The sequence below is a fragment of the Mandrillus leucophaeus genome, unplaced genomic scaffold (genome assembly GCF_000951045.1).
Source record: "Mandrillus leucophaeus isolate KB7577 unplaced genomic scaffold, Mleu.le_1.0 Scaffold46, whole genome shotgun sequence".
Taxonomy (NCBI): Eukaryota; Metazoa; Chordata; class Mammalia; order Primates; family Cercopithecidae; genus Mandrillus; species Mandrillus leucophaeus.
In genome coordinates this window covers 1673700-1682391 of record NW_012104920.1, presented here as the reverse complement: position 1 = coordinate 1682391, position 8692 = coordinate 1673700, and the positions used below count along the sequence as shown (strand labels likewise).

The window sequence follows — 8692 nt, the reverse complement described above, 5'->3', positions numbered from 1 at the left end:
TTCTCCGGCGGCAACTATTCGGAGCTCCCGTACCACCGCCACAAACTACCCCACCTCGGCGAACTACCGGGCCCCTCACTCAGCCTCTTCTACGTTCTCCCTCCTGAGCAACTCCCGGCCACTGGATTTCCCCAACCTTCCAGTTCCAGGGCCCCAATCTGCTGGTGGCCCTTTCGGGCCCTAACCCCCGAGGCTCCGGATTTCAAGCTCCTATCCCCCGCACCCCCACACCGTCTGATCTCCAACTACCCCAGCCCAGTCTCCCACTCCTCTTTCTCCAAGGTCTCTCAACTCGTCGCTCTCCCACCTCCAGGGCCAGCCTCCCGACCCCCTCCCCGAACTCCCCCGCTGGGCTTCGGGGCTCGACCTCCAAGTTTGCCAATTGATTCCTCGTCCGCCCCCCCGCCGGCTCAGCGCTCCGCGCCGGTCGAAAGCTCACCTTCGGGACTGGGTTCCGCCATGGCTTCCAGCATCGCCCCCTCCCCTCCTCCCGGTCCGGCGCCCCCCTCCCCGGAGCCGGGGATCCCGGTGCCGCCTCTAGTGCTCGATGCTCCCGCTGCTTCGCTCCACAGAAGTGTCCGCCTCAGCCCGGTTGAGACTCGAGTCCGCTAGCCGCTGCCGCCACCTCCCTCTACCACTGCCTCCCGCACTCCCGGACCGGGCCCCCTCCCCCCGCGCCGCCGGCCGCCTGCTCCCTCCTCCTCCTCCTCCTCCTCTCTCCTCCCTCCCTCCTCTTCTCTCCCTCCTCCCTCCGCCGGCGCCGAGGCGCAGTGCACCAAGGGTTTTGTAGTCCGTCCGGGGACAGCGGAAAAGGGACCGCATGAGCCTCCGGAACTTTGATTCCCAGAAAGCCACAGGCTGGCGCAGGCGCACTAAGCCGCTCCCCTCCCCCGGGGAGTGGCGGGGAGACCGGGAGCCAGAGGGGAGAGCGGAAGTGCGCGCGCAGGCCCCTGGGAGATGTAGGCTGGGCGGGACCAAGAAAGAAGAGGAAGAAGGGATTAGAACTCTCGGCCACCATACTGCCTCGTTCTGCAGCTTCTTTCTCCCCCGAGGGACCGCCCCACTTCCGGCCTGCCGGAGAAATGATTGCTGGGAGATGAAGTATTCCTGGCGATAATGGCCCCCCCTCCCGGTCTTCTCCCTCCCTGATTCCACTCTGCCGAATCCCACACACCGGCAAAAGTCTAGCCAAGTGACATGCAACTGAGAACAGCCGTTTAACTAGCTTACACACATGAAAATATATTCCTTAATTAGAATGTTCTAGCAAATGTGGATGTTCACCTAAAGCAGGTACTTTGGAACTTTCTCCACAGGAACCCACAGTAAAAAAAAAAACAAAAACGTTTTACCTGAGCATTTTTAACATTCAGTTTCACATACATGTCATAAAACTAAAGTTTCATGAAATGATCCTCAGTATTTCATTCCATCACAAAAAAGCACCCTCTTTGCAGACAGGGAAAAGCCCAACATGGACAGAATAAACCAAAATATACTTCTATTCCTCCAGCTTGTACCCAATACTCCTTTCCCCACCACTGAAACCCACTGACACCTGGGAAAGACTAAAAATCAGCGGGACGAGGGGAGCAACACAAGGCAAAACTCAGTTCAGCTTGGTGGTTTCCTCTTTATTGATGTGCCTCCTACCTTTCCCCCCACAATTTCAGTCCCTTCCAACTACCCCCAAAAAAGAAGGTAGTGAAAGGAAGGGATTGCTGGGGTTCTGAGCCCCTTGGGCAGTCAGAAAGGGAACAGAAACCAAAACAATCACTGGATGTGACAGAGACTGACAATCAAGAAGTCTAAAGCAGGATGGGAAAGGCGGGCAGAGAAAGGGGAAGAAAGGAGAAAGGAGAGGTACAAGATGCCAACTCCACCATTACCCCTCCTAAGAGAGGCTGGAGAAAGAAGTGCCCGTCCTGAATAAGGGAGGTGGTGTTTGAGCTTGAAGGAGGAGGAGGTCAAGAAAAGGGGGCCACCTCTCTCTTTGTAGAATGAGACCCCCCTCCAGCTCAGGGACAGCAGCTTCACAGACCGTAGACACTTTCGTCACTGTAGGCAATGTAGAGAAAGAAGTCTTCTTCATGGTGTTCCTGGGAGGAAGGCAGAAAACTGTTCAGCAACTGGACTCCAGTTACTTAAACCAACCACGACCCAGACGCTTTCTTCTAGAACCAGAAACCAGTGCCCGACTCCTTCACTGACTCCAAGGCCTAGCACACGAGCAATATAATCTCTGCAGTCCTGGGCAAAAAAGGCCTCCAACTGTTTTCTGCTGCTTCGGAATGGGGAGGAAGACTGGGAAGAGCCCCGAACAGTTTCTCTAGTTCACTGTTCTCTTTCCTTCTCTCTACTCCTACTGTTCTGTCCCAACCCCCAAACCACGGCTATTATGAAATGTTAAGGCAAGCGAGGAAGCTAGTCCAAAATACTGATGTAACAACACTTTCTTCCCCTCACGCTCTTCCAAGATTCCTCTCCAAAGCCTCCACCACTTCCTGGTCACCATACCTGGTAGAGCTGACCCATTGTGGCACTGGTGGGTGGAATGACATTGTTGACAAAGAAAAACAAGGCATCCTCAGCTCGGAGATGAATTCGCTTCCGGATCAAGAAGTAGAACTGACCAACTGCAAAAGATACAAGGTGCAAGAAAGTCACAGAGATCAAAAATGCCCTCAAAAGAACAGCTGCTAGGTGGAGCCTTCTCCCGCAGAGACTGCACTCCCACCCACGGGAAGCAAGCCTGAGCCTTGGGTCAGGTTCCCACCTGTGAGATCAGAAGGCACCAGGTATTTCTTTTTGTCCAGGTCTCCTATCCGAGCTTTGGGAGCCTTTTCTACTATCACCTGATAAAGAGACGAAAATTAGCAGACAGAAGGAATGCAGCGCCAAAGCTGCACCTGTCAGGAACTCAAGTAACAATATTCCTAGTACCTAAATCTACCCCAGACTCATCTCTTTGTCTTTGTACACGCGGTGCAGCACTGAGTCCCAGAGATCCTGACCTCACTGACTGGAGCTTATTTAAATATCCAGGATCCATCCACCGAATAGGGCGTCACCATAAACAACTATCTTAATCAGACGGAGATGACTTGTCTGGGTCCACTAGTGATTCCATCTCGCAACCTTAGCTAGTTGGGGGTATGGCCATTTGAGGCTCAGGCTGTCAAACTCTCTAAGGCCTCCACTCACACAAATGCTAAGGTTTCTCTCTCCTGTCCACATCCCTCTCAACCCCACGTCCACCACTACCCCACTCCTTTCATCCTCGGTCCCAAGGACAGCAGTTTCAGGCTCGCTCCCAACCCCAACACAGCCAGCAGCCTGATCCCTGCGCTGCCCGTCCCAGATCCAAGGCCAGGCTGTGGCGTCAGCGTAAGCGTCCCGCGCCCTCGGCCCTGGCTTCTGTCCTCACCGGCACCCGGTCCGGGTATTTCTTTCGGATTTTCTCGCCCTCAGAGCGGCGCTTCTCGAACGGATGCTCTTCTTTGTACACGAACTTCATCCTCCCGGGAACCGGGCTGGACCGGGCTGGGCTGAGGGAACCCGGGGGGGCCGGGACGGGGGGCGGCGGCGACGGCGGCGACGCGCGGGCGGATTCAGCGGAGCGATCCACGAATTTGCGCCACTTCCCTATTCACCAACCCCGCCCCCGACTATCGGGGACGGCCCCCCCACTAAGATACGCCACTACCTCAGCGGTGCTAACGCTGCTAGCGTAGCACCACCCACTGACCGGCCCCCTCACGCCATTAGCGTAATCGCTTTGGAATCAATTTGTGGGCTACGCAGGCGACGTAGCAAAGACGGTTGGCTTTTGGTCATGGAAAATAACTCTAAATCTGTTCCCCAACCTTCCCCTCAACGAAGCTGGGGCTGAAGAGGAGTAAGATATGGTAGTCATCATACATGACTTGCTTCTCCAAGTTCCTTTCGGAAACAACGTAGAGGAACAGCAGAGACAATTACAAGGTTAGCTATTCACGAACCGTATTGCTACGCTGAAGGCGGCCGTTGACACCAAAACAAAGTAGTACCCAAGTGGCGGAGATGATCTCCAGAAGTAAGAGGTCAAAAAGAAAACAGATGTTTGGAGAGATGTACAGAACGCTTAAGTGCCAAGAATGAGTAGACCAATAGGGACTGGAGAGGAGGTTGGAGGGGTAGGGACTACGCCAGCGCGGAGGAACACCGCAGGTTTTGAGTGAAATCATGTGATCTCAAAGAGGGCGGAGCGTCACGTGGCGGGTGCGCGAAGTAGGGCCGGCTTGGGAGGGCGCCGGGGAGGCGGGGCCGGCTGGGCGACGGCTGCGAGTGGGGACCGACGCCTCCCCGGACTGCGGAGGTCGGGGCGCCAGCCGCCTGGGGCCAGCGCCTGCTTAGTCTGTCCACGTCAGTACCCCGGACGAAGCCCGACGTTTCTCCAGCTCTACGCCCTTTGGCCGTCCAGGTTTCTCCTTTCTTGCTTTCTAGCCTGCTGCTCCGAAGGTATCCTTCCACTCCCCACCAGCGCGCACATCCTCGGCCCTTCCCGCCAAAGCATCTGGTGGCCACATTCATTATTGTATCCCCATACTCACCACCGCCTTTCCCCCTGCCCCTTGAGTCCAACAGCAGTCTCTTCCCTCTCTGCTTGGGGCACAGGGTGCATGTAAACAAAGTTCCCTCCCTTCACTTCCCAAAACCCCAGAGAAGGACCTAGGGCCGTTTTGGTTTCAAAGTTATAATGCATGGTTTAAAAGAGAGGAAAGGAAAAAAAGACACAAAGCTGGTTACAGGTCTGAGGGAGTCTAAGGAGAGAAAAATAGAAGGAGAGGAAAGGGGGGACAAATTTAGGGAAAATCCAGTGGCCCAAAATCCCAGTATCCCACCCACAGCCCAGCCCTTGGAGCAGGAGTGAAGAATTAGATCAGTTTTGTACAAGAGTTTTAAAAAAAAATCCAATCACAACAAAGCTGACTTGGCTTCTCTTTGAGCCTCCTGGATCACCGTATGTCTGTCACTCTGGCCAGTCCTGCCTCTTCACACACACTGATTCGGTCTCCTAGGCTTCCGCCTGTATCCCAGTCTGGGGTTTCCAAGGAGTGTGAACACGAAGTTAAGAGTGAGGCTGCTTCAGAGCCCCCGGCCCATGTGTCCATCCAGACTCCAAGTGGAGTGTAGGGCTCCCAGGGCAGAGAGGGGTGGGAGGGGCAGACCCTGCCCAGGCAGTCCTCACATTGGACAGGGCATCAGACGGCATCCCAAGGGCTCGTCCTCCCTTTCCCCCCCACCCCAACTCAGGTGGAGGGGGAGCAGCTGTCACCAGAGCCGATGCTGGTGAAGGTTTCGGCTCAGCACGGAACGAACATCAGCGGTGAACCTGGGGTGACAATAACTTGCATTGGTAGAGTACCTTATAGTTGATACCCTCACAACACTCATGTAAGGCGGCATCACTGGAGATGTGGGACCTAAATTATCACCATATTCATGATTACATAGGTTCAATTTGCCCACAGCCTACTCGCTAAAGTGATGAGCTTTTAAGTAAGAAGACCTGGTTCCAAATGTTAAATTGTTAAGGGAAGAGAGTTAAAACAGGACAAACGTTTTTTATTCCCTCTGAGGATCCCCCACCTCCTCCTTTCTTCAGATATCCAAGTGTCCAGAGCCCACTTCCCTTACCTGAGGGCATCCAGCATCGGGAGCAGGTTGAGAAGGGCTGTGTCGCTGGGGTCACTGAACCACGATTTGATGGGGATGGCATTGTCTAGGGTGGGTGAAAATGCAGATGAGGAGAAACAGAATTCAAGAGACTGGGTGTTTTTATCTTCTTGGAGGGAAGGAGGAATTATTATTAAAAACATATACTTCCCACTACTGGAAGTCAACAACCTAAGTAAAACTTTGCTGATTTATGCTCCAATACTAAGTTTTAATCACCAGGTCTCATACTTATTGATGCTTCTAGTCAAACTAACTGCCATTGTGCCTCACTTGAAACACACTTGGCCAGGCGCAGTGGCTCACAGCTGTTATCCCAACACTTTGAGAGGCCGAGGTGGGAGGATCACTTGAGCTCAGGAGTTTGAGTCCAGCCTGGGCAACACAACGAGATCCCTTCTCTACTAAAAATCAAAAAATTGGCCAGGGGCGGTGGCTTACGCCTGTAATCTCAGCACTTTGGGAGGCCAAGGCGGGCGAATCACAAGGTCAGGAGTTCAAGACCAGCCTGGCCAACATGGTGAAACTCCGTCGCTACTAAAAATACAAAAAATTAGCTGTGCGTGGTGGCAGGTGCCTGTAGTCCCAGCTACGTGGGAGGCCGAGGCAGGAGAATCGCTTGAACCTGGGAGTCGGAGGTTGTAGTAAGCCGAGATCACGCCACTGCATTCCAGCCCAGGCGACAGTGCGAGACTCCATCTCATAAATAAATAAATAAATAAATAAATAAATAAATAAAGCTGGGCATGGTGGTGCACGCCTATAGTTCCAACTACTGTGGAGACTGAGGCAAAAGGATCACTTGAGCCTGGGAGATTGAGACTGCAGTGAGCTATGATCATGACGCTGCACTGCAGCCTGGCCGACAGAGTGAGACCCTATCTCAAAAATAAAAAAATTTATTTTTTAGTTTTCTTTTTGAGATGGAGTCTCGCTCTGTTACCCAGGCTGGAGTGCAATGGTGCGATCTCGGCTCACTGCAACCTCCGCCTCTCGGGTGCAAGCGATTCTCCTGCCTCAGCCTCTCGAGTAGCTGGGATTATAGGCACATGCCACCACGCCTGGCTAGTTTTTTCTATTTTTAGTAGAGATGGGCTTTCACCATGTTTGTCACGCTGGTCTCGAACTTCTGACCTGGTGATCCACCTGCCTTGGCTTCCCAAAGTGCTGGGATTATGGGCATGAGCCACAGTGCCCGGCCAAAAATAAATTTTAAAAAAGAAAAAAATGATATAAGAAATCTGACTTATGAAATGGACATATATGGTATCTCACTTGAAACAGAAAAATAACTTGCATTTGGACTTTTCGCAAACTAGGGATGATCTAGGCAATCCCAGCTCTCAAGGACCAAAGCCCGGGTCTCCTGGAAAAATACCTTCTCAGAACCATGTTCTGGTCCTGCCAGCCTTACCACCTTCCCCCGTACCTGGATGGCTCCTGTAAGCCCCTGGGGAGTTATCCAGGATCACAATGCTGGAGAGGTCACTGTGGACCACAGAGAGGTCCTTGATGTAGCTGCCCAACTCCAAAGTGCAGTGCTGGAAGGCAGGGGATTATGTAGTAGGCCTCTCTCCAGGATTCTTTCCTCAAACCCAGATCCCTCCCTGGTGGCCTCCCTCCCAAGTCACACTCTTAGACTGGGATTCTAGCTTACCTGTCTGTAGTATCTCCTCTTAAGAATGCTTCTGCTGTTGTCCAGTTTATCTGCCACAGCAGAGCCATAGATCTCCATGCTTGCTGTAAACACCACCAGCTCGTACCACTGGCTCACCTGAAACAGATTGGGGGAGAGGGCGATGCCATACAAGGTGATGATTCCTTTAGACATAGTTATCTTTCAGAAGGGCAACAGCATAGTCCTTCAGGCCTTCCATCAACATCAAATGTCTCGGAGGACATGAAATTTTGAACCCCCAGCCCAAACCTCCAAACTCAGTGTTAGGCATCCTACACTCTTAAGATTCAGAAATGCAAGCAAAAGAGAAAGATGCTGGCAGAAAAGAATTACATCAGCACAACAGATGAACCCCAAGTACTGAAAGCCACTTCCCCACCATTCCGCATCCTCGCCTCTCAAAAACTGCTCTTACCCATTTCTCCTCACCCCTTCCTCCAAATCCTCCGAATCCCCAGAGCCCTAAAACCATCCCTTCATTACAGAGCTCCCTTTAGCTCTCCAAAACTCACCACTTCCAGGAAGAAATCCACATGGGGCCTCTTATGTACAAAAAACCGGACAGGATGTTTGTCTATTACCACCTATAGAAGAACAGATGGGCTGGGGGAAAGTCATGACCACCACAACCCAGGCCTAGAAAATGCCCCACCCACCTGCTTCCCTCCTCCAGGCTGACACTGGTGCCAGTGGATGGAGACAGATGCTCCGGGACTGGGAAAGGGAGTCCAGGTCTGGGCAGAGGAACAGATGGAACCATTTCATCACTCCCCACCACCACACACCTTGAGGATGAAGTCAGGAGGCGTACCAGGCCGGACTGTGGGCCTCAGGACCCCATCATGGTGGGAGTGAATAAGTGTCTCATCCAGATCCAGCACCAGGATCTTCCTCTTCACCTGGGCTGAACCACAGTGGGAAGAATAATATTGACCAACCTCTGGCCCAAAGCTGGCCCCTACTTCACCCTAAAGGAGGCTTCCCACCACATACTTACCTAGCCGATTCCGGGACACAGGAGATAAGGGGAGGATATCATATCGAACAGTTTGGTACTGAATTACCTACAAATAGCACAAAAGAGGATTGAAACCCTTTATAAGGAAGTCTTCCCCAGTAACAGTAACAAGGAGCACATACTGAACATTTACCACAGGTACTGTGTATGTAATTTAGGATTATTTCTTTTTTTTTTTTTGAGATGGAGTCTCGCTCTGTTGCCCAGGCTGGAGTGCAGTGGCGCGATCTCGGCTCACTGCAACCTCCGTCACCCGGGTTCAAGCAATTCTCCTGCCT

The 8692-nt window shown here is 52.6% G+C and overlaps 3 protein-coding genes across 5 annotated transcripts in view; all 3 read right to left on the bottom strand.

The window, feature by feature from the left end:
- Positions 1-700, bottom strand: part of PHF23 (PHD finger protein 23) — an 8177-nt gene extending 7477 nt beyond the window's left edge. For both annotated transcript variants that reach the window (XM_011994615.1, XM_011994614.1), the window contains exon 1: positions 440-700. In XM_011994615.1, coding sequence (XP_011850005.1) covers positions 440-473 — 34 coding nt within the window. In that variant the 5' untranslated portion in view covers positions 474-700. The remainder of the gene's footprint in view (positions 1-439) is intronic.
- A 909-nt stretch (positions 701-1609) lies between these two features.
- GABARAP (GABA(A) receptor-associated protein) lies at positions 1610-4482 on the bottom strand. 2 transcript variants are annotated; one of them, XM_011994616.1, is made up of 4 exons: positions 3428-4482; positions 2777-2855; positions 2518-2636; positions 1610-2099 (listed from the first exon to the last, which is right to left on the bottom strand). In XM_011994616.1, exons 1-4 carry the CDS (start codon positions 3515-3517, stop codon positions 2034-2036), a joined length of 354 nt encoding a protein of 117 aa, XP_011850006.1. In that variant the 5' UTR covers positions 3518-4482; the 3' UTR covers positions 1610-2033. The 2 variants fall into 2 exon arrangements, with proteins under 2 accessions (XP_011850006.1, XP_011850007.1); XM_011994617.1 differs by having other exon boundaries at positions 3434-3610.
- A 237-nt stretch (positions 4483-4719) lies between these two features.
- CTDNEP1 (CTD nuclear envelope phosphatase 1) overlaps positions 4720-8692 on the bottom strand; it is a 7689-nt gene continuing 3716 nt past the window's right edge. The window contains exons 2-8 of the mRNA XM_011994608.1: positions 8394-8460; positions 8182-8300; positions 7909-7980; positions 7376-7492; positions 7148-7259; positions 5680-5764; positions 4720-5374 (exon numbers count right to left, since the gene is read on the bottom strand). Coding sequence (XP_011849998.1) covers positions 5314-5374; positions 5680-5764; positions 7148-7259; positions 7376-7492; positions 7909-7980; positions 8182-8300; positions 8394-8460 — 633 coding nt within the window. The 3' untranslated portion in view covers positions 4720-5313. The remainder of the gene's footprint in view (positions 5375-5679; positions 5765-7147; positions 7260-7375; positions 7493-7908; positions 7981-8181; positions 8301-8393; positions 8461-8692) is intronic.

Coding starts and splice junctions, on each gene's coding strand:
- GABARAP (XM_011994616.1), bottom strand. CDS start 3,517: ATGAAGTTCGTGTACAAAGAAGAGCATCCGTTCGAGAAGCGCCGCTCT. Junction 2,637..2,776: donor GGTGCCTTCTGATCTCACAG/GTGGGAACCTGA, acceptor TATCTTTTGCAG/TTGGTCAGTTCTACTTCTTG. Junction 2,100..2,517: donor CAATGGGTCAGCTCTACCAG/GTATGGTGACCA, acceptor CCTTCCTCCCAG/GAACACCATGAAGAAGACTT.